This window comes from Macaca mulatta, chromosome 9 (assembly GCF_049350105.2).
Source record: "Macaca mulatta isolate MMU2019108-1 chromosome 9, T2T-MMU8v2.0, whole genome shotgun sequence".
Classification (NCBI taxonomy): domain Eukaryota; kingdom Metazoa; phylum Chordata; class Mammalia; order Primates; family Cercopithecidae; genus Macaca; species Macaca mulatta.
The window spans coordinates 51,284,320-51,309,289 of NC_133414.1; the positions used below are offsets into that span (position 1 = coordinate 51,284,320).

The window sequence follows — 24,970 nt, forward strand, 5'->3', positions numbered from 1 at the left end:
ATGCGCCTTGCAGCCTTGCATGGGTGTGTGCATATGCATATGTGTGTTCATATGAGCATGCATGTATGTGTGCCCTAGTCCAGACAGGGCTCTGAGTGCACTGTGGGGGACAGATGATTTCAGACTCCACCCTGAGTCTGAAATCAGTGGGACAGATGACCTTGAACAAGCCCTTATGGCTCACTGAGTGTGAGCCAGACTCCATAGAGACAGTGATGGCAGGACACATGCATGGGGGTCCACCTTCCCAGAGCTGGAGCCCACATAGCTCCAGGACCTCAAGGGAAGCCCAGAGGCTGAGGGGTCCAAGAGGCCCATCCATCCAATGGACCCAAGGAAACTTCGGGGACTTCTCTGTTAAGATTTGAAAGGGGTGGGGTGCCGTGGCTCATGCCTGTAATCCTAGCATTTTGGGTGGCTGCAGTAGGGAGATCACGAGGTCAGGAGTTCAAGACCAGCCTGGCCAACATAGTGAAACCCCGTGTCTACTAAAAATACAAAATAAATTAGCTGGGCGTGATGGCAGGCGCCTGTAGTCTCAGCTACTTGGGAGGCTGAGGCAGGAGAATCGCTTGAACCGGGGAAGTGGAAGTTGCAGTGAGCTGAGACTGCACCACTGCACTCCAGCCTGGGAGAGAGAGCAAGACTCCATTTCAAAAAAAAAAAAAAAAAAGACTTGAAGGGAGCCCAGGGGGCAGGGCTGGGTGGGCACAGGATGGAGATGGCGACACCCTTGCTCTTGAGTAGCTGCTGCCAGCCCCAGCATATCCTCAGCAGGTGGGGTGACAACAGCACCACTACCTCTAGTGTGAGGCCCAAGAGAAATTCATGTGACACACCTGCCTGGGCTTGTTGAGTGGAAAGCTCCCATTGACGTGAGCACTGGTGGTAAGGATGGAGAGGGAGGTGGAGATGGAGGTGACAGCGTGGGCAGATTAAGAGCACGGCTGTGGCAGGGAGGTCCTCCCAGTCAGCCTTCAGGAGGCCCATGGCCGGCCTCGGGGTAGGAGGAAAGAATGTGGATCAAAAGCAGAACGTCCAGCCAGGGGAGGCCCCAGCAATGGCTGTATCAGGGTTGAGTATGATCACAGGAAAAGCGACCCAAGGATTCAAATCGAATGGAGTCAAGACTACATGGAAGCCTACCTCTCCATGATGGCAACTTTGGAAGAACGTGTGAGCTTGCGGAAGTGCACAGAAGGCACTGCTGGCTGGAATGGGTCCTCGGGCCCTGGTCTCAGGCTGGCTTCTCTCCCTTCCCCAGACCTGCCGCAGCTCCATCCCCTCTCTCCTGCATCCTATGATTGCTCCCAAATAACCACCTGTTCACAAGCCTTTTCTTTATTTTCTTTTTGCCTTTTTTTCTTTACATTTAAAGCATGAGTCCATCTGGAGCTTATTTTAAAGCATAGTATGAGGACTGACATTGACCTGTTTTTTAAATGGAATAACTAGTTGTCCCAATCTTGCTTGCTGGATAACGCTGCTCTGTTTCAGGAGCACCCCCACTGGCATGCACTCATGGGTCTGTACCCCTGGGCTGTCCATCTGGGCACTCCCCTGCCTGTGGCACCCCCTTCCCGAGGGCTGGCCTCACCCAGGGCCCAGCTGCCCTCTCCGTGGCCTGTGCCTTCCTTTCCTGATGCCTCGGATTCCCCCCATTCTCCAGCACTCTCTCCATCCTCCTGGCCTGGCTGGGCACCTCCCCTGAGGTGGAGGACTGCCCTGCTCCAGCCCCCAGCTTCCTCACTCCCAAAGCCTTGTGGCCTTGAAGCAGGAGCCCCAGGTTGCATCTGGATGGCAGTTTCTCTCCTGGCCAACAAAGGCATGGTGCTGGCTCCCTTCCCAGTATCTCCCCTCAACTCCTCAGCTCCACCTCAGGGACTTAACACACACATGCACAGCACACACACGTACAAAATATGTCTGTATGCACACACAGACATACACAAAAATGCACATACAGACTTACACAGACACATACAGATGTGCACACATATGCATACACAGATGTGTTCATGCAAACTCACACGTGCACACTCACGGGCACGTACACATGTGTATGTTATGCTAAGAAATCTATTTTGTGTAGAAGACACTCAGGCTCAAATACGTGTCCAAAGTCACACAGCTACGGAGTGGCAGAACCCAGGTCTCTAGTGCACACAGCCCCTGACTTACCGCAGTTCCACTTAACAGTTTTCAACTTTACAGTGATGCAAAAGTCATCCACAGTCAGCAGACACCCTCGTTTAAGTCCCACACGGCCACTCGGTTTTTCGCTTTCAGTACAGTAGTCAATGATTACATGAGGTATCTGACACTTGACTACAAAACAGGCTTGGTATTGATACTTCTCCCCACTGCAGGCTCAGGGCAGTGTTCCCAGCGGGCCAACGTGGGCCCCCACGCTGTGCTATTCGGTAGTCAGGTGGACTGTCGTTTTCCACTCGCAGTGGCCTCATGGGGCCGCAGCCAGGGGTAAGTTGAGCAGCGTCTGTACTTTTAGCTCCACCCTGGATATTTTTAAGTGACAGATTTACGAAAAAAAAAAAAAAAATACAGGGTTCCAAATAGTAGGGACATAAAAGGAGATAATGCATGTTGCGGTCAGTTTATGCCTGGGAGCATAAGCACTACAGGGGCACCAGCAGGCGTGACTAGCGATTGTTCCTGCTCTTCCTGGCAGCAGCGACCTGGGCCTGAGACTGACCGCCCTGGCCACAGCCCGAGGCGAGGCTGCGGGGAGCCAGGAGCCGCCACGCTCCTCAGTCGCGTGTCTGCGGCGCCACCGCGTGGCCACTGCGTGGAACTCCCCGTGGTGCGGGCCGGGAAGGCCGGGTCCCCCCAGAGCCGGAGCTGGAGCACAGCGGTGCGCACTCGGCCCAGGGCATCCCACAGCACCCGGAGACTGGGGGCTGGTCCCCGAAACCCCCAGGGGTGAGCGGAAGGAGGTCCCCAGCCTGCTGAGAGCTGTCCTCTGAGCACACACATGCGCACACTCACATGTGCATGTGTGCATCCTCGGGCAACCAGACGCGTTCACACGCACGCACACACGTGTGCACACGCACCGTCTTTCACAAGCGTATGACGCGTTCACACAAGAGTGTGACCCGTTCACACGCACACACACTCCCTCTGCCTCAAGCCTGGAAGAAGCTCTGGGCTCATGAGAGGTGGAAACCATTACCGCGGCAGAGAGGCGGCGCCAGGACCAGGATTTCAGACGCGCGTTTATTTCAGACGCGAAAACCGAGGCCGGAAAGAGACAGCAGGTTTCCAACCCTGTCCAACGTGTCTGCTGACCGCGCCTCCTGTGTGCGACCTGGGCGGGAGTGAGGGCAGCGGGCCCACCGCACGCCTGGCCAGCCCCGGGGCCTGGAGCCGCTGCCTCAGGAGTCCCCGGTAGCCGCACCCAGCGCTTGAGGGTCCCTTGGAGCCAGGCTTCCTGGCACACAGGAGCTGTGAAGCTTCGGGGCGCGGGGCAGGGCACTGCGGGTCCTCGGGTGGGGACTCTGCAGTTGAGTCTTTAAGGACGAGGTCACTGAGGATCAGGGAACCAGGAGGGAAGGGAGGGTGGGGAGGGTTGCCCCTGCCTAGTGGGAGAAGCATGTGAAACCCCCCAAGAGGGCTGGGGGTGATCAAGCGCTCCGCCTGGCCTCTCCCTGTGGACTGCTCTGGCGCCCCAGAGCCTCCGTTCTCCAAGCCCCATGGATGCCCCTAGAAAGGTGACGCCCTCGCTCACGCTGAGCTCTGAGTGCTACACGAGAACTCAAAGGGCCGTGTGCCAAGGCACAGGCGCTCCCCGTGTTATACGCAGGGCTGAGGCACCAGGAGGCCCAGGAACCGGCTCAAGCTCGCAGGACTTCGTGGCAGGATCTTTTCAAATGTTTTGATTGTGGTGAAAATATACTTAACATAAAATGCACAGTTGTACCATCTTTTAGTGTAAGGTTAACTGGCATTTAAGTGTACTCACATTGTCGCATATCCCCTATCACTGTCCATCTCAAGAACTTTTTCATCTTCCCGATAGGAAACCATACCTATTGAACACTGAACCCGTTGAACACCAACTCCCTCCTTTTGGTAACCATTGCAGTTTCTGTCTCTGTGAATTTGTCCATTCTGGGCCCCTCATGTAAGTGGAATCGCAACGTATTTGCCCTTTTGTGGCTGGCTTATTCCACCTAGCACAATGTCCTCAAGGCTCATGCATGTTGGTGGGCCTCTCAGAATTTCCTTTCTGGCGGGGCACTGTGGCTCACGCCTATAATCCCAGCTCTTAGGGAGGCAGAGGCGGGAGGATAGCTTGAACCCAGGAGTTCGAGACCTGCCTGGGCAATATAGTGAGACCCCATTCTCCACAAAAGGTAAGAAAAAAAAAAGAGAGAGAGAAAAAGAATTTCCTTCCTGGTAAAGGTTCAGTAACAGTCTACTGTATGCATAACCACATTTTGCTTGCCCATCCACTCACCCATAGACCCCCAGAATGCTTCTACCTTTTGACTCTTGTGAATCATGCTGCTTTGAACATGGGTGTGCAAATATCTGTGAGAGTCCCTGCTCTAAAAAAAATCCACATTCTTGGCACCACGAAGAATCACCTCTCACAGACACCAGGGAAAAGCAGGTCTGTCTGAAAGCAGAGGGTGAGGAGGGGAAAGCCGGGCTGCGGACCACAGTGGGCAGAGGAAAACTCACCCGCGTGTTCCAAAACTCACCCGCGTGTTCCTATGTGTGGGAGGAGAGAGGAGAAATACCCTCCAGTGAAGGAACTCTTGCAGCAGCCAGCTCCATTCCTGCTTGAACTGTGGAGGGCCAGCTCAGGAGCCTAGGCCACAAAGAAGCCAAATGACCCACAAGATCCATCAGGAAACAGAAGTGGGTGGTGTCTCAGCTGCAACAACAAACAGAGGTAGGACCAGCCACCCACCCTCCAACCCAGAGGAAATGCATCCACCACACAACTACCACCACTGCGCTCATGACACTCTCAGAGACAGGCATGGGAGCTCCCGGCAAGGCACAACCAGGGCAAGTGACAGTTTGCCAGTCCTGGGCAAGCAGACACCTGTCCTCTCTCCAGTCCCCCATCCACCAGCCTGCGCGAGCAGAGAAACATCCTGCATAAATTAAAAGATTAACCGGATCATCGAAAGATCTGAGCAAACAAAACAAGTAAGACAAAAAACAAACAAACAAAAAAAACACCAACAGAAGAACACTCATTTTTACAGAGAGATTTGAGCCCATCCCAACAGAGTACAATGCTGTTTCCAAGCTCATGGACAGCATTTGGAAAAATTAGCTGTGCTAAAGGAGCAGGAAGCCTCAGTCCCTTTCCCGGAACTGCTGTTACACAAATCACATTCTCTCACCAGGGAGCCACAAAATTAGAAACCTGCAATAACAAAGACCATGTTAAAAGTGCATTTTGGGGCTGGGCGTCGTGGCTCATGCCTGTAATCCCAGCACTTTGAGAGGCTGAAGCGGGTGGATGACCCAAGGTCAGGAGATCAAGACCAGCCTGGGCAATATAATGAAACCTGTCTCTACTAAAAATACAAAAAATTAGCCAGGCATAGTGGCACGTACCTGTAAACCCAGCTACTGGGGAGGCTGAAACAACAAAATCACCTAAACTTAGGAGGCAGAGGTTACAGTGAGCTGAGATTGTGCCACTGCACTCCAGCCTGAGCGACAGAATGAGACTCTGTCTCAAAAAAAAAAAAAAAAAAAAAAAAAAGGAAAATGTGTGTTTTGGAAACAAAGTTAGTTTTCACAATGAAAATTATAAAATGCCTGTAACTCAATAGCAAAAGGGTATTACATATTAAAATTATGAACTCAACAAAATTGACACTTAGGGAGAAATTTATATCCTCAGATTAATTTGTGATAAACAGGATAAAAGGAGAAAGCTGATGATAATTTGAGTAAAAGAGAAAAAAAACTAAAATGAAAAACTTCAGAAGCAAACTACAGTAAGTGTGTGACCTATCAGAATCTTTGGATATGTCCAAAGCAGTTCCCAGGGGAAACGTTATAGCTGCAAGTGTTTATTAATAGGCTTGAACAAAGGATATATAAAATTATATAAACTAAGTAAAGATACAAGAAGCTCTTTAAAGGGAAACAAGAAATCAATGTATTTAATTTTAAAGCAGCCATAATAAAAGTAGACTTGATAAATAAAACCCAAAACTACTTCTTTGAAAAGACCGTTAAAATAAAAAAACCTCTGGGAAGTCAAGCAAAAGAGAAAGAAAAGGCACAAATTTTACAACATTAGAGGTAGAAAAATGGCATAATAACCGATGTGGAGAAGCTGCTTCAAATCAAGGAGACAGGAGACCAGCTTCATTCCACGGAAGGCCAGCTGCATTCCAGCAGGTTCTGTTTCACCTGTGACATGGATCAGTGGGAATCTCCTCACTGTCATTGACTCTACATTTCCCCAAAGCAGGCTGGGGCCTATATGGTAAACCAAATTAAGGGTACCATGAACTGAACTGGAATGTTCACATAGGATCAAAAGTTTCCTTACATAATAACCAAAATCTCCAGAATATATTTGAAATTATTTGTCATATCAGGAAACATAAAAAGCAACTTGAAGCCAGGTGAGGGGGCTCACACCTGTAATCCCAGCACTTCGGAAGGTCAATCAGGAGGATGGCTTGAGCCCAGGAGTTTGAGATCAGCCTGGGCAACACAGCATGACCCTGTCTCTACAAAAAATTTAAAAATTAGCCAGCTGTGGTGGCACACACCTGTGGTGCCGGCTACTTAGGAGGCTGAAGCAGGAGGATCGCTTGAGCCCGGCAGTTTGAGGCTGCAGTGAGCCGAGATCATGCTACTGTACTCCAGTCTGAGCAACAGAGTAAGACTCTGTCTCAAAAACATAACAGAACAAACAAAAAACAACTTAAATAGCAAAATAAGATTAACCAAGATAAATCAGATGTTGGAACTTTAAAGCAGCCATCATAAAAATGCTTCAGAAAACAATGGCGAATTTTCTTGAAACAAGAACAAAATGAAAATCATACGACTGAAAAATGCAATAACTAAATGAAAAAATGTGCAGTTGGGTTCAGTAGCAGAGTGGGGATGACAGAGAACAGAGTCTGTTGATTCAAGGACGATTAATAGAGCGGACCCATAGGAACGATGGAGAGATAGGAGACTGAGAAATAAACATCTCCTTGCGGACGGGCGGGCAGTGACAAAAGGCCCAGCGTTCCTGTCACCAGAGTCCCAGGAGGAGAGGAAGGAATGTGTAGTGAAAAAGTATTCAAAGGCACAATGGTTGAAGACTTCCCAAATTTGGTAAAAGAAATAAACTTGCAGATTCAAGAATCTGAGCAAACCCCAAATAGGATAAACACATCATAACGGACTTCAGGAAAGGAAAAACAAAGAAAAAAATCTTTTGAACCACCAGAGAAAAACGATGCATTAAGGGACGCTGGTTCTGAGGATGGTGGGCTTCTCTAAAACCACGAGGCAGAGGGGGCGGCACACGATCGCCACGTGCTGAGAAAAACTGTCTGCCCAGAACCCTATTCAGTGAACATATCCTTCAGGGATGAGGGGAAAATAAAGATATTCTAAGAGGAAGGACAACTAGGATAATTTGTTACCAGAAAACCTACCCTTAATAAATGGCTAAAGGAAGCTCTCCTAACAAAAAGGAAATAAGGAAATCAGAAATAGCAACAACAGAAGGGGTAATCATATGATAAATATAATTGACTACGATGAGTTTCTTAAATTTTATTTTATGGTTGAAGCAAAAAATAATAACATCATCTGCTGTGGCGCTCTACATCTGAAGAGGAAATATTTAAGATAATTACATGTTTAAGTGGGGGAGGCAAAGGGGAGGTAAATAAAAGAAAGCTTTTTGATATTTCTCATGAAGTGGTGAAACACTGATGGCAGCAGGCTGTGATAAGTTACATGTGTGTATTATAATCAATCCTAGAGCAGCCACTTAGAAAACGATACAAAGCAATGCACCCAAAAGTATAAATAATTCAAAATGAAATGCTAAAAACGGTTCAACTAATCCATGACAAGTGAAACGAAACAGGTTAAAGGAAACATAAGAAACATGCAGAAAGCAAATACAAATGGCACATTTGAGTCCTAAATGTAATTTCTGTGTGGTAAAGAATTCGGCCTAGCCCAAAGAGAGGTCTAGCCTTTGTCCTGGCTCCTGGTAAGTAGTCCTGAAGCCATGTGACAGGAGGGTCTCTGTTATTCATGGTGGGCCCCTCAGACCATACTGAAGTTTCTGCCACCAGCTGGCCCATGGTGGGCCCTCCCAGGAATGTGCTGTCAGCCCCAGATTCCGGGAAAGGGAGCGGTGACCACAGAGTTCCAACCAGTCTGCAACAGATCAGTCAATTATGGCTGCACAGTGCAGCTCCAGGAAACACTCTGGACACCAAAGCTTGGGTGAGGTTCCTAGATCTTAAAACAAACCTTAACAAATTTTTAGAAACTGAAATCATACGAAGTATGCCCTCTGACCACAGTGGAATCAAACTAGAAATAAATTGCAGAAAGACAACAGGAAAATCTGCAAACACTTGGAAATGAAGCAGTAAACATTTATATAAAATGTGGACAAGAAGAAGTCTTAAAGAGAATTTTTAAAAAGCAAATAGCAAAATGAAAATACAGCATATCAAAATTTGTGGATGCAGCTGCGTGCAGTGGCTTACGCCTGTCATCCCAGGACTTTGGGAGGCTGAGGCGGGTGGATCGCTTGAGCCCAGGAGTTCAAGACTAGCATGGGCAACATGGTGAAACCCCTATCTCTACAAAAAACTAACCAGGTGTGGTGGCATGCACCTGTAGTCCCAGGTACTTGGGAGGCTGTGGTGGGAGGACTGCTTGAGCCCAGGAGGTTGAGGATGCAGTGAGTGGAGATTGTGCCACTGCACTCCAGCCTCAGTGACAGAATGAGACCCTGTCTTAAAAAAAAAAAAAAAAAAAGTGGGATTCAGCTATAGCAGACCTGAGAGAGAAATTTATAGCACTTTATAAATCCTTATATTAATAATAGGGAAAGTTCTCAAACCAACAGTCAAAGAAAAGAAACTAAAAGAAGAATAGTAAAATAAAGTTAAGGCAAATAGGATGGAAAGTTAAGAGCAGAAATTAATGAAATTAAAAACAGGAAAGCAATGCAGAACATTAAAGAAGCAAAACACAGGTTCTTCAAAAAATTAATAAAACTGATAATCCTCTAGCATGATGAACAAAGATAAAAGGAGATAACACACAAATCACCAATATCAGGAATGAAACAAATATCACAAAAGAGCCTGCATCCATGAAAAATGCTATAAAAATTATATGCTGACAAATTTGACAGCCTAGGAAAAAATGGATCAATGCCGTGAAAATCACAAATTACCATAACTCAGAAAAGATGAAATATATAACCTGAATAGTCCTATAACCGTTATATAAATTGGATTTGTAACTAAAAATCTCCTGAACACAATATATCCAGACCCAAATGGTTTCACTGGAGAATTTACCAAATATTTAAAGAAGAATCAACGAGAGTTTTACACAATCTCTTCCAGAAAATAGAATAGAAAGGAACATGATATCATTATCCTGATATCAAAACAAAGCAAAGACAGCACAAAGGAAAGAAGGGAGGGAGGGAAGGAGGGAGGGAGGGAGGGAGGGAGAGAGGAGGAAGGTACAGAAGAAAGAACACTGCAGGCTCATTTTGCTCATAAGCCTAGATGGAAAAATCCTCAAGACAGTGTTAGCAAATCAAATTTAGCAATGCATAAAAAGAATAGTAGACCATCTCTACTAAAAATTCCAAATTAGCCAGGCGTGGTGGTACATGCCTGTAACCAGCTACTCGGGAGGCTGAGGCAGGAGAATTGCTTGAACCCAGGAGGTGGAGGTTGCAGTGAGTCGAGATCACACCAATGAACTCCAGCCTGGGAGATGGAGACTCCAGCTAAAAAACTTTAAATAATGTTTTTAAAAAAATAGTGAATAACAGCAAATCCTGGCAAGGATGCAGAGACACCAGAGCACCCACACTTGCTGGTGAAAATGTAAAATGGTACAGCCACTCTGGAAAAAATTTGGCAGTTCCTTATAAAACTGAAAATGTACTTATCATAGGACCAAGAAAATGCAACCATGGGCATTTCCAGGACACAAACAAAAACTTGTTTTTAGACAGAATTTTATATACAAATGTTCATAGCAGCTTTATTTGTAATAACCCCAAACAGAAAACTACCCAGATGTCCTTTAATGGTGAATGGTTGGATACATTGCGGTACATCCATATTATAGAATACTACCCAGCATTACAAAGAACAATCTACTGACACATGAAACAACTTGAATGAAACTCAAATAAATTATCAATTTTAAAAAGTAAGTCAATCTTTAAAAGGTACATACTATATGATTCCATGTATATAACATTTGTGAAATAACAAAATTACTAGCAAAAGTTTTGCTCCTCATCCCCACCACCTTATGCTCTGCTGGCCTAGAGGTCTTAGTTCCAGAGGGAGGAATGCTGCCGCCAGGAGACACAGCGATGATCCATTGCACTGGAAGTTTAGGCTGCCACCCAGCAGCGCCAAGCTCCTCATGCCTCTGGATCAACAGGTAAAGAAGGAGTTCCTGCGCTGGTGGGGGTGGCTGGTCCAGACCACCAAGGAGAAACTGCCCTGCTGCTTCACAACGGACTGGGGAAGAGCATGTCTGGGGTATAGGAGGGCTCTTGGGGAATGTGCTGTGATTAAGATCAATGGAAAAGCACAACCACCGAATCTAGGCAGGATTAGTAATAGTCCAGAACCTTTGGGAATGAGGGTTCCCCACCAGGTTAAAAACCACAACCAGCAGAGGCTTCCTGAAGGCAAAGGGAATACATACTGGGGAGTGGAAGAACGTAGTTATAGGACCATGTGACCAGCTACAGAAACCAAGACTGCAATTGTCATGAGTGTTTCCTCTTTATTTGGTACCAGAGAGAGAGAGAGGGAGAGAGTGTGTTTAAAGTTTTGGAAGAAAACATAGGAAGAAATCTTCATCACTTGAGGTTAGGGAAATTGTTCTTAGACATGACGCCAAATGCATGTAAAAGCAAAAATCCATCAATTAGACGTAATCAAAATAAAAAACATAGCTTGGAAAAAGACACTATTAAAAAACACTGAAAAGACAGCTAAAGGCTGGGAGAGAATATTTGCAAACCACATATCCAACAAAGAAAGTAGTCCGGCATATATAAAGAACTCTCAAAATCAACAGTTAGAAAACCATCCAAACAAAAGTGGGTAAAAGACTTGGATCCTCACTGAAGAGGACGCTCTATGTGGAAGACAGCAAGCCTATGAGAGACCATCAACACTAGTCATTAGGGAAATGCAAATCAAAACCACAGTGAGGTGACACTGGAAAGCACTTTGACAGTTCTGTTAAACCACATAGCCCAGCAGTCCCACAACGATTTTCCCTGCAATAAGGAAAAATTGTGTTCACATGAAAACCTCTGCACAAATATTTATAGCAACTCTATCCATAATCGCCCAAATCTGGACACAACCACATGTCCTCCCATGGATGAAGGGGTAACCACCCGTGTCTCCCTGTGCAGGCAAACACCATTCCACAATAGAAAGGAACATGCCACTGACACACAGAGCACTGGGGTGGATCTCAAAAACATGATGCTTAGCAAAAGCAGCCAGTTACAGAGATCCCATGCTGCGTGTCTCCACTCACGTGACCTTCCCGAGACAACAGTGTGACAGGGATGGAAGGCGCATCAGCACTCAGCAGGGTTGGGTGGGGAGGGCTGGACTCCAGCAAGAGGGGTGCAGTTCCTCGGCATCCTTGAGTGGAACTTTGTACACGTGAAAATTCTCAAACCTAAACAGCTCTTTTAAATGGGACCAGATGGGGAAATAAAACTAACATTTTTGGTCATCTGTTTTATATCAGTCACCACAGGTACAGTTGTGACCTTTGAACAACAAGTGTCCAAACTACATGGGTCTACCTACATACAGATTTTTTTCTTAAAAAAAATTTTTTTTTTTTTTGAGACGGAGTCTCTCTCTATCGCCTAGGCTGGAGTGCAGTGGCGTGATCTCGGCTTACTGCAAGCTCCACCTCCCCGGTTCACGCCATTCTCCTGCCTCAGCCTCCCGAGTAGCTAGGACTACAGGCACCCGCCACGACGCCCGGCTAATTTTTTGTATTTTTTAGTAGAGACGGGGTTTCACCATGTTAGCCAGGATGGTCTCGATCTCCTGACCTTGTGATCCACCCGCCTTGGCCTCCCAAAGTGCTGGGATTACAGGCGTGAGCCACCACACCCGGCCTTAAAATTTTTTTTTTTTTAATTTTTCAATTAAATCTGCTTAAATAGACATGGGGTCAGCCAGGTGTGAAATGGCAAGCATGTCACCAAATGATAATACTTAAAGCAAGTTCACAGGTTTTGTTAAAAAAAAAAGAAACAATCTAGTACATCCACAAATAGGAAACCAAACACACCTGAACACATCTATGATTAAATAAGAATATTTAATGGCATGGAATGATATGTACACTGTAGGTTCAATATGTTTTCAAAACATACCCAGCACCTATGGCTGCCTGTGCATAGTGAAAGCATAGAAAGGTATAACAGAGTAATTTTTACAATTAGTAAAGTTCAATGCAATTGAGAAAGGTTTCTATAAAAATTGTTAAAATATTTTAGAGGGCAAATGCTTACTTTGCATAGCAATGCTTCAGTTACCTGGAATGCCCTCCCTTCTTTCTTCCAAGCAATTTTATGCAGTGCTAAGCTCAGTGGCTCTTACTCCAAGTGCCAGCAAGGTGAACAACCCAGTTCCTGCTCTCAGGGGACTCACATTCTAGTGGAATTTATTTTTGCAACATACTTGCTGACAATATCAAATGAATAAGCTATTAGTATTGAAAAGTAATTTACACACTCTCCAGTGTGGTCCTCATTGTGACATATGTCTTCCTATGAGATGGATGCAAACTCACAGCAAAAACTATGTGTATACATACAGCCACATGCCGCATGACGTTCAGTCGACGGACCACATATATGGCGGTGGGTCCAACATATCCTATTTTTGCTATGCCTCTTCTATGTTTCGATACATAAATGTTTACCACTGTGTTACAACTGGCTACAGTAGTCAGCACAGTCACATGCTGTCCAGGTTTGTAGCCTAGAAGCAATAGGCCATACCATAGAGCCCAGGTGCACAGTAGGCGGTACCATCTAGGCTTGCGTGTCACTCTATGATGTTTGCACAATGACAAAATTGCCTAATGATACATATCTCAGAATGTATCCCCATCCTTAATTGATGTGTGACTGTATTTTACTAACCTGGCCAGGTGGGACCTTCACCAATAAAAATTCTACATAGAAAATGCTATTTATTATTTCTTTCAGACATTAGAGATTCCTTAACTTTAGTTTTAAATAATCTTGATATACAAACTTTTTATTTCCCTTGTTCTCCAAATATGGTAAACCAAGATTTTTCATATTAACAGGTACGACTTCTACCTACATATATTGCCTTTGGAAAAGACAATTATCTGCAACTGTAATTAAACATTCTTTTATTTCTCCCATTGCTTAAAGGAGTTCACTCTTCTGGCTGAAATATAAAACTATACAATTATAAATACTTATTTGCAAGGCTTCTCTTTGAACAAATTTGCTTGTTGTATAATCCACTTGCTGATCACTTTATAAGCTACTTAATTATAAAACATGGTATGACAGAGTGTCTTGTATAGTTTAATTGAATTATAGTTTTGCATTTTAAAATGTACAGATTATGCTATAAAACATATTAGTTTTAAATTGTTTTATAATTGTTATGGACTTACTATGTCAGTCCCCAGATCTGTCAGCATGCTGGATGATGAAATTCATAATAGTTCTTGAGAAATAGAGGAAAATTTACACCCAGAGTTGCTCAGAAAGGTCTGGGCATGTTCTAACTATCACATCCCAGATGGACCCAGCCCTGATGGGATCCTCACATCCCCTTCCCTTCTTATGGAGACACAAAGCTGAGCACCTGTCTATTGACAGCTTTCGGCTTTTAGACAGCCTCTCAGACTAGGCCAACTGCTCACAATCCTGCTGACCCTCTTTGGCACCTATGATGTTGTAAAGGCAATGCGGTACTCATGTCAGCAGCACACATACTATAACTGGCACAACACAGAGGTCAGCATGGGCCCCGTGCACAGATGACATATAAATTCATGAAGTGTTCTACATATATATGTGTATATATATATGTTCTCCATATATATATGTGTATATATATTTTTATATAGGTATATATAAATATACATTTTTTTTTTTGAAACTGGGTCTTGCTCTGTCATTCAGGCTGGAGTGCAGTGGTGCTATCACGGCTTACTGCAGCCTCGACCTCTTGAGCTCAAGTGATCCTCCTGCTTCAGCCTCCCAAGCAGCTGGAACTGCAGGTGTGCACCACCACATCTGGCAAATTTTTGTATTTTTTGTAGAGATGAGGTTTCACCATGTTGCCCAAGCTGGTCTCAAATTCCTGAGCTCAAGTGATCCTCCTGCCTTAGCATCCCAAAGTGCTGGGATTACAGGCGTGAGTCACTGTGCCCAGCTGCATTCCATATTTCTACACACACATGCACACATGGAGGAGTATACGTTGGGGAAAGTAAAGCTGGGGAAATGTGAATAAAATTAGTGGGTTGTATTGATATCAATATCCTGATTGTGATATGTGTGAAATGTTACCGCTGAAAGAAATTGGGCAAAGTATACAACTATGTGTGACTCTATGATTACATTGTATAGGATTAGATTGCATATAATTATATCAACATATAATCATAAAATACATTCATTGCCTTTATAATAGTATGATTATATCAATATAATGTTTAATTTTTTAAAAAGGCAATGAGCTGGGCGCCGTGGCTCACACCTGTAATCCCAGCACTTTGGGAGGCTGAGGCGGGTGGATCACAAGGTCAGGAGTTTGAGACCATCCTGGCCAACATGGTGAAACCCCGTCTCTACAAAAAATACAAAAATTAGCTGGATGTGGTGGCGTGTGCTTGTAATTTCAGCTATTCGGGAGGCTGAGGCAGGAGAATTGCTTAAACCTGGGAGGCGGAGATTGCACTGAGCCCAGATTGCACCACTGCACTCCAGCCTGGTGACTGAGTGAGATTCTGTCTGGGAAAAAAAAAAAAAAAAAGTCAATGCAGTTAGGCAGGTATAATGCATGAGCATAATATGGGCATAACATATGAGCATAACATGGGAAGCCTATCTCATTGATATATACGATTTACTTGGTCTCTGCACCTGACAATCTCCTGGTCTAAAGCTTTAAAAATGTACTTACTGTTACCTTGTCACTATACTAATGTGCAAACATATGAAATAAGATAGAAAATGTCCACAAGGGCCAGTGATCAAAGGAAATAACAGACAACAAAAACACTACACACCCTTCTCTGAAATTTTCCATGAGAGCTGAGGGTTCAAGTGAATATTTCTTTCTCTTCTGGAAGACTCCTCATGAAGGTGGTAGCATAAATAATTATCCACAAAGGATTGTCAGGCATTCATCCCTAATGAAAACTACTAAGCCAAAACTAACAAAAAAAAATTGTAATGATAGTTTTGTAGCACAAAATAATTCAACTGAGGCAGGCAGAGGAAAGTAAGAGAATCCACATAGCCACAGCTTACATCACTTTAAATCTCGACAGCCCCAGGTGGTGAGAACGAACCCAGTCCCAGCAGTCCAGGCTTCTCCGTTCCTCCTCTTGCAGGCACAGTTTGGGTAGAGACATCTCTTGGGCTCTTGCCCACTGACTTGTCATTCACAGGCATTCAAACTGTGATGTTTGAAACTGTCCACCTCCGCAGATCCAGGGACAGTCCCTCCAGTCCAAAGGCTTACTGCAACTGGCCCTCAGCCCCCTTCAAACTGGACTTCTGGTTGCTTCTTTCCTTCTCCCCCTGAATTCGGAAGAGCTTCTTCCTGAGGTCCTTCTGCCGCTTCAGCTTCTCCTCCTCCTCCTTCTGCTTGGCTCTGAAGTGCTCCTTATTGTGCAGGTGCTGCTGCTCCTTGGCCTTCTTCATCTTCTGACTGTGCACCGTACTCAGAGCATCCAGCAGCGCGAGGATCTGACCAGGACAAAAGCCAGTGAGTATCAGAATGCTCTCAGCCACCTGACACACTCGCATCCTAAACACTAAGACTAGAGGCAACCCATGATCCAAATGAATACTAACTGCATGAAAATGCATCCTGCGCTAGGAAGTCATTGTTGGCATTGAGACACAGGTGTGATTGCATTTTACCTTTACCACCTGTGTTCATCATTCTGTGGACACTGTGTGCAGCTAACCAAGACAGAGGAGTTCCCCAGCCATGTGCCTGTTATCCCCATCAAAAGCACAGGGCAGAGCAGGACCAGGCAAAGGAAGGGAAATGGACTCTGGCTCTTCCTCTGACTTTAGTTCCAGTGCCCTGAATAACTGAGACTGCAGTAGAAACAGGAAGTGTGCTGCTGAGAGCGTTCTTTTCCTATTTAAACGCAGCATGCAGTACAGCATGGGCAACAGTACCTGTCTTTCATGAGGCTCGCGTATGACGGCCGGTCTCCACCTGTTCTTCGGCACCTTGCCTGCCTTTGCTTGGGTCTTGGGCTTGTTCTTAAATGGCAGGGCCTTCTGCGAGGCTTTTGGAATCTGCAGTGAATTTTTGCCTCAGGATTGCCTTAGGACTGGCTAAAAAGAAAAATAAAGACCGTGACATATTCAAATTATGACCAATGTGTATTTAAAACTTCTGTATAAAATCTTCTCATTGGGTTGACTTTTCCACAAGATCAGCAACACCAGAGTACACTGGCCCTGAGAAATCAGGTCTCAATCATCCGCCAAATATGAACTGCCTCAGTGGACCCCCATAATTCTTGGTAAACAGAGGAACAGAGAGCTTATACTTACAACTCTCCCCCCAAAACCCTCTGTGCCCATTTCTATGGTATGGAACTATGGGGTCTCAACAGAGCAGATGAATAGATCCCAGTTTCTTTTCATGGAAATTTTAGGCCTTGTCTTTAGGCCACTGAGGTGGTTATTTCCCAGCCTAACAAAAATAATTTAGTTTTTCATCTTGACTATCAACCACTCTAGATATTGGGTTTTTCATTTGTTTGTTTGTTTGTTTGCTTGCTTGTTTGAGATAGAGTCTCGCCCTGTCGCCCAGGCTAGAGTGCAGTGGCACAATCTCAGCTCACACAGCCTCCACCTCCCGAGTTCAAGCAATTCTCCTGTCTCAGTCTCGCAAGTATCTGGGACTACAGGCACACACCACCATGCCCAGCTAATTTTTCTATTTTCAGTAGAGATGGGGTTTCACCATGTTGGTCATGCTGGTCTAGAACTCCTGACCTCAGGTGATCCACCTGCCTTGGCCTCCCAAAGTGCTCGGATTACAGGCATGAGCCACCACGCCTCCCCACTCTGGATTTAAGGACAGTTCTTCCTTCAGTCAGCAGCCAAAGAGTCCTGATTCCTGATTCTAATTAAGAAGTTTAACTTTATTCTATTTCTGATGGAAGGCTGGCTGAAAGAAGGGAGACTCAAAAACAGATGAAGGCAAAATACTCTGTACTGAATTTTCAAGGTAATCTTAAATTCTATGTTCAATCAAGATGGCACAAATTCTTAATGGCCTCATAAATACTATTAATAAATTGAAAGTTTTGCCCTAGGCTTTTATTAAAGAAAAAGTTTCTCCTATGTCTTGAAATGTAGTATTAAAGACATCATCCCCAATAATATTCCATATTCTCTGTTTAGGAACCCCAATTGTTTTCGAATTCAAGAATTCAGAGAAATCTGCTTCTCACAGAAGAGTAGAATGGATAATGGGCACCACATCCTGAAGTGTATTTTAATAAAAATTCATGTAAGACGGTTCAAAATTTCATTAACTACTTTATATAAAAACAAATGCCTGGGAGACTTCTGTTTCTAGCAGAGTGGCAGACTGATGCCTTGAACAACCCTCTTCTTACAAAACTGAATACTCCACATGAAAACAAATCTTTTCAAATACGTTGTTAAGCTATGAAGAGAATAACGAAATTTCTAAGAAACCAAAAATCTAAATGAAAATAGAAGTCCAGACAGGCACTGAACACCTAAAAAAAAAAAGAAAAACAAAACAAAACAAAACTTGAATTGTCTTCAAGCATGTGGAACAGCAGGAACTCTTTAAGCTGCTGCTGCTGGTGGAGGCCAAGCCACTGTGCTCCCAGAACACGACACAGAAGCCTCCACACTGAGGCAGAGCACAGGTGCCCTGGAGTCTCCACCCCACCCAGGGATCCTCCAGCAGAAGTGTGTGTGCCCCTGCATACCCGCAAGTCCCATATCCAGACCTAGCGTTCAGGGCCATGGGATAACGGCCAAAAATAGGAAATCATTTTACTCATCAGTGGATAAATGGTGACACAGTCATATAATGGAACTCAACAATGACAATAAATCAATGTCTGCCATAGACAAGAACATGGTTGTGTCCTATAATACTGAAGCAAAGAAGCCAGGCTAAATAGAATGTGTTGTATTTTATAAAATTCAAAACCAGGCAGAACAAATCTATGTCAGGAACCGGGAAAGTGGCTATTTTGGGGGGCGGGGTGGGGCAGCAGTGCCTGGGATAGGCTTCAGGGTGAGGCTACTGCTTGGTCCAGGGTGTGGCAGCCTGGTGTGCTACAGTTTATCTAGCTGCACACCTGCAATTTGGGCACTCTTCTGTATGTACATTAACATTTTAATAAAAAGCTTATTAAAACATTAAAACTTTCAGAAAAATCCACATTGCTTCAATAGAAATTAGCACATTGATGCTTTAAAAATACATGTATATGGTGGGGGAAAAAGTGGTTCAAAAGAGTACCCAGTGAAAAGTTTAAGAGGGAGGGACACCAGCAAGGGGCCAATCAATAGTCCCCTGCGTTTGTCCTCTGACAAAGACAGCCAAAGCAGCAAACAACTATATTTTGATGAAGGTTCTAAAGGAGAGCCCGAGTGCATCAAGGAGTAGCAGAAATCCGGTAGAGCACAGAAAACCAGGACGGTCACATAAAGGAGAGAAGGAAATATCTGTCCCCCACCACCCATCCCCAGAGGGATCAGCCTGAAGCAGAGGGGATGTCTCCCTGCGGAGATAAGGAAGCAAAAGGGGCCCAGCAGCCCCAGCACTCCCCTCAGAGAAGGAACTGACGTTGCGCCCCACCCCCATGGACCAGCTGCTGCTGCAACGTGACCTCCTGGACCCGGAACCACTTCGGCAGCATGTCCCGCCCAGGGTGAGCAGCCACCACACCTTTCTACCATCCTCAGGGTTTGTTGCTCTGTATCACCCCCGCCTAGTGGCCCACCACCCCTGAGCTGCTGTTACACTGTCTTAGGCCATTTAGTATGGCTTAACAGAATACCTGAGACTCGGTAACTTATTTTATAAAAAAGGTTTATTTGGCTCACCCTGCTTGTGTCTGAAAAGTCTGAGATAGGGCAGCACATCTGGTGAGGGTCTTGTGCTGCTTCATCTCATGGGGAAAGTGGAAGGGGAAACAGGTGTATGCAAAGGGCTCACATGGCAAGAGAGGAAACACGAGAGTCTAGGAAGCTGAACTCACTCTGATAATCCACTCCTGGTAACTAATCCAGTCCCATGAAAAGGCCTAACCTATATGAAAAGGATCTGCCCCAGTGACCCAAATACCTCCCACTAGGCCCCACCTCCCACACCACCACATTTGGAATTAAATTTGAACATGAGTGCTGGTGGGAACAAACGAAGTCCACATCACAGCATACACCCTACCCTGTGGGGCCAGGCTGCTGTGCCCCTCCCCTCCCAGCTGCAATTGCGCCCTGCCCCTTGGGCCCTGAGCTGACTTGGTGCCCTGCTTTCCAGGGAATCAGTGCCTTGGCTACCCAGAGCAGACAACCTCTCATTGCATGAGAGCTGCAGCACTGCCCCGCTTCACAGGGAATCAGTCTTGGCTGAGCTGAGCAGCCACACCTGACAGGGATGAGACAACATGGCACCCCCACATCCCAGGAAAATAGCATTGGCTGAACTGGGATATCTTGCCTTTCAGGACAAACAACTGTGGAACCCTGCTTTCTTGAAACTGGACTATCCCTGGAGAATCTGAGTTGCCCAGGCACCTGCCTCTCCAGGGAGAGAAGTAGTTGTTGCGCTGGTCCCTGCCCCCAAGGGCCCAAGCCACAGCAGTGCTCCACCATTCTGGGGTCCTTGCTGGTGCTGTACTTGGCCTCATGGAGACTGGGATGCTGCTGTGTTCCACCACTCCAGGGTCCAGAGTCACTACCACGTAACTCCCATGTCCAGAGTCACTCCCATCCCCTGGGGGTTTACTTCTTAAACTTCTCCCAAAAATAGAGCGAGAGGAAATAATTCCAAACACATTTCACCAGGCCAGTGCCACCTTAATACCTAAGCCAAACCAAAACACACACATACACACACAAGAAAAACTACAAGTCAACTTCTCCAATAAATTAAACACTGATGCAAAAATCCTAAAAAAATTTTAGCAAATAGAATTCAACAACACATCAAAAAGATTATACATAATGATTAAGTGGGATTATTCCCTGGTGTGCAAGCCTGGTTTAACATATGCAAATCAATGTGATATATCACATTAACAAAATAAAATGTAAAACCACATGGTCACCTCAATTGATGCAAAAAAAGCATTTAACAAAGTTCAGCAACATTTCTTCATAAAACCTCTTAATAGTTTATGTATAGAAGGAAAGTTTCTCAACATAATAAAGACCATTTATAAAAAACCCACAGTCTACATCATAGTTAGTGGGGAACAACTGAAAACTTTTCCACTAAGATTGAGTACAAGATAGAGATGCCCAGTCTTGTCACTTGTATTCAACATAGTACTAGCAAGAGCAATCAGATGAGAAAAAAAAAAAAGGCAACTAAATTAAAGAAGTAAAATTATCTCTATTTGCAGATGACAAGATCCTTTATCTAAAAAACCCCAAGGATTCCACAAAAAAACTGTGAGAACTACTAAATTGATTCAGTTAAGCTGCAAGGTATAAACTCAACATATAAAAATCAGTCGCATTTCCATATACAAATAACCTAGTTGACAAAGAAATCAAGAAAATAATCTCATTTACAACAGCATCAAAGAAAAACAAAAACTTAGGAATAAATTTAACCAAGAAGGTGAAAGATGTGTACACTTGAAAACCATAAAACATTGATGAAAGAAATTTAGACATGAACAAATGGAAATATATCCTATGTTCATGGTCAGAAGAATTAATATTGTTAAAATGTTCACACTGCCCAAAGCAAATATACAGATTTAAAACAATTCTCATCAAAGTTCTGATGGCATTCTTCACAGAAAAGAAAAACACAATTCTGGCCGGATGTGGTGGTTCACACCTGTAATCCCAGCACTTTGGGAGGCCGAGGCAGGTGAATCATGAGGTCAGGACTTGGAGACCAGCCTGGCCAACATAGTGAAACCCTGTCTCTACTAAAACCACAAAAATTAGCCAGACATGGTGGCACGTGCCTGTAGTCTCAGCTACCCGGGGGACTGAGGCAGGAGAATTGCTTGAATCCAGGAGGTGGAGGTTGCAGTGAGCCAAGATCGTGCCACTGCACTCCAGCTTGGGTGACAGAGTGAGACTTCATCTCAAAAAAACAGAAAAAACAATCCTGAAACTCATATGGAACCATAACAAATCCCAAACAGCCAACAGATTACTGTTAGAGAAAAAGTTGGAGACATCACATCTCCTGATTTAAAATTGTATTACAAAACTATAGTAATCAAAACAGTATGGTACTGGCATAAAAACAAACAAACAAAAAATAGACCAATGGAACAGAACAGAGACTTTTGAAATAAAGGTCATATACTGCCAACTAATTTTTGACAAGGGCAAATAAGACAACACAATGGAAAAAAAGATATTCTCTTCAATAATAGTGCTGGGAAAACTGGATTTTCACATGCAAAAGAATAAAATTGGACCCTGATCATACACCACACACAAAACTTAACTCAAAACAGATGCAAGACCTAAAGAAGACCTGAAACCATAAAACTCCTAGAAGAAAACATAGGGGGAAAGCCTCTTGATATTGGCCTTAGCAATAATTTTTTGGATATTGCACCAGAAGCCAGGCTAACGCAAACATAAACAAGGAGGACTGCATCAAGCTAAAAAGCTTCTGCACAGCGAAAGAAACAACCAATAAAATGAAAAGGGAACCTACAGACTGGAAGAAATATTTGCAAATCACATATCTGATAAAGTGTTAATATCCAAAAATCAGTAAAGAACTCTTACAACTTACGAGCAGAAAAACAACCCAGTTGAAAAATGGGCCAAATAGGAAATGACCAATAGTAAATGGGGAGACATACATTAAAATAATACAAACTAGCAGACATGCAGGATGAAAAACTTAAAGATCTAATGTACAACATGAGGGCTATAGTTAATAAAAATGTGTTGTCTTTGGGATTTTTGTTAAATAAGATTTTAGCTGTTCCTGTCAAACACAAAAAAATGAAACTATGTGAGATGGTAGATACATTAATTTGCTTCACTGTAGTAACCAGTTTACTATATGCATCCTTTAAGATCATGTGGTCAACCTCAAATATATAAAATAAATTTTATTTTAAAAAAGAAAAGTTTGTCTTCAATCCAGAAAGAACCACTATTACCATTTTTTGGTGTTCCGTTACAAAATATTCCGTGAATATACAACTGTTCAATCAAATTTAACATTAGACTTTATACTTGAACATTCAAAGCATGTAAGAAATTATAGAAAAGTGTCTGTGTGACTCCCTGTCTGCAGGGCACAGACTGCATCTCCACTAACACACACGCGACCGGTACCTTACACAGAGAGTCCTTGTTCGCCTTTAGTCTGACTCCATGGGTAAGCCCGAGTTGGCTGGTGGTCCACATTCCTGACCAGGTGTCTTTCTCACCCACTGGGTTTCAACAAAGATGCTACTGGGTTATAGAAGGCTGGGATGGAAACAGGATACCAAGTTTGCATGAAGACAATATCTGAAAAGAGAGGTAATTTACTTTAACGTTTTCAAAAGGAGATTCATATCCATATTGTGAAGAAACAAAGAACAAAACTTTCACTCCAAACTTCTCTGCCTGGCTGCAAAGTATTTGAAGGGAAAGCTCGCTAAGAAACTATTCTCATAGATCACAGAACTGTTACTGGGTGTGGCCAGGAGACTGCAGACACAAGGCGAATGGGCACACCGCATAAGACTGGGAGATCTAAGGCTGGAGCTGATCAACTCTCTAGAGACCTGACTCCAGCCTCTCGTTACACTGGCTAGAAGTCAAGCATGAATGGTAACACCCTGCCCTGAACACTACTCAGGACACTCACCACTCATCAGCAGCTTATCCTGAAAGCTGGCCCGGAAAGCTCCTTCTGGAGCTCAGAGCGCTTTCTTGATCTGCCCCCTTATCCCACTGACAGTTCGAATCACAGCACCTTCAAATTTGGCTACTTCCAAGGCAGAATTAAACATTCCCTACAGGTATAGCAAGATAAAAACACACACAAAATCATATACTTTATGCTTTACTTCTTCCCTCAAACATATATCCTTGGTTAAAGAAAAAAAACAACTCACTGAAGGGTGATACAATAATCAAAATGTATTTGCCCCTGAAAGTAGAATTACTACCTCAAAAATACAACCCTTTCATTTCCCCCAAAATAATCATGTGGGTTCATGGGCATGCTCATCACCGCTGTCTGTGTGGAAGAGAAGATCGAAGAGGGATTTACTGGACTGAACTGGCCTAGGCAGCCTTTGCTGGCGTCTCTCAGACTGGACTGCCGCTCAGATCCTTTTACTCAGGTGCATACAACTTAGAACATGAAAACAGTAAGATAAACGCCGGTGGTATTATTACCTTATATTGCAAGAACAATTTTATGATCTTCCTAACTCTGTGTTTCTAATGGAAACATCCCCACTAATGAAATTGTCAATAAATGCTGCTCAAACCACCCTCCCCAAATACTGAAAAACAGTACATCTGTTTCTCTGTACCCTTGCCAAGTTGTCTGCAAATGCTTTGTCGATTTTTCTGCTGAATGGGTAGACAAACTTGTGATTTTTTTTTCCTTTGTTAACACAAATTTAAAAAGTAGGAAACAAAACCCAGTGGATAAAATGACATATTTTCAATATGACTTCTGTGGCAGTCTCACATGGAAGTCATGAGTAACAGCCTCAAAAATAGCTGTTTTACTACTGCTTTCTTCGGCACAGTTAAGTAACAGAATATAAAGGAACAAACAAAATATGAAGTTTATAAAAGATTTCAAATACTTTTCTAAAAACATGAGGCCCATATTTTAGAGGTATTTCATTCCTTTTCTCAAACAATATGGACATTTATAAATATGAGAATATATAGATATACAGACCTTAATAAATGAAGTATTCTTGAAAATTTTATATGGAAAACCAGTTAGCTTTAATTTCTTCACAATTTTTATGGATTTATCCAGATCAAGGACAACTCCTGTGGCAGCTATCCGAAAATCAGGCTAACAGGAACCCCAAAATTTGAAAATAGGAATAATATCAGCAAGAGAAAAACTTCAATTCTATGTGACACAATACATTACCAAAGTGAATTTTACTTACAATTAGCTAAGAAAAACAAGAGAGACTATCTGAACTTGCAACCCAGTGGTCTGACAAAAGCAATCCAAAACTAAAGCTGGTAAGC

General features: G+C 44.0%; 1 protein-coding gene and 1 non-coding gene across 10 annotated transcripts in view; one reads left to right on the forward strand and one right to left on the reverse strand.

Annotated features, from left to right (window-relative positions):
• The first annotated feature begins 14,250 nt into the window (after nt 1–14,250).
• LOC114675815 (U6 spliceosomal RNA) lies at nt 14,251–14,354 on the forward strand. Its single transcript, XR_003726671.1, has one exon. It is a non-coding gene; the product is annotated as a U6 spliceosomal RNA (small nuclear RNA).
• A 1,370-nt stretch (nt 14,355–15,724) lies between these two features.
• Nucleotides 15,725–24,970, reverse strand: part of LOC106995720 (ribosome biogenesis protein BMS1 homolog) — a 55,231-nt gene continuing 45,985 nt past the window's right edge. For 3 of the 9 annotated variants that reach the window (XM_077945532.1, XM_077945534.1, XM_077945531.1), the window contains exons 19-22: nt 24,663–24,785; nt 23,087–23,263; nt 16,706–16,867; nt 15,725–16,261 (exon numbers count right to left, since the gene is read on the reverse strand). In XM_077945532.1, coding sequence (XP_077801658.1) covers nt 23,204–23,263; nt 24,663–24,785 — 183 coding nt within the window. In that variant the 3' untranslated portion in view covers nt 15,725–16,261; nt 16,706–16,867; nt 23,087–23,203. Of the gene's footprint in view, nt 16,262–16,705; nt 16,868–23,086; nt 23,264–23,606; nt 23,755–24,662; nt 24,786–24,970 lie in introns of those variants that run through there. The other 6 variants (XM_077945529.1, XM_077945528.1, XM_077945535.1 and 3 more) reach the window with 4 other exon arrangements.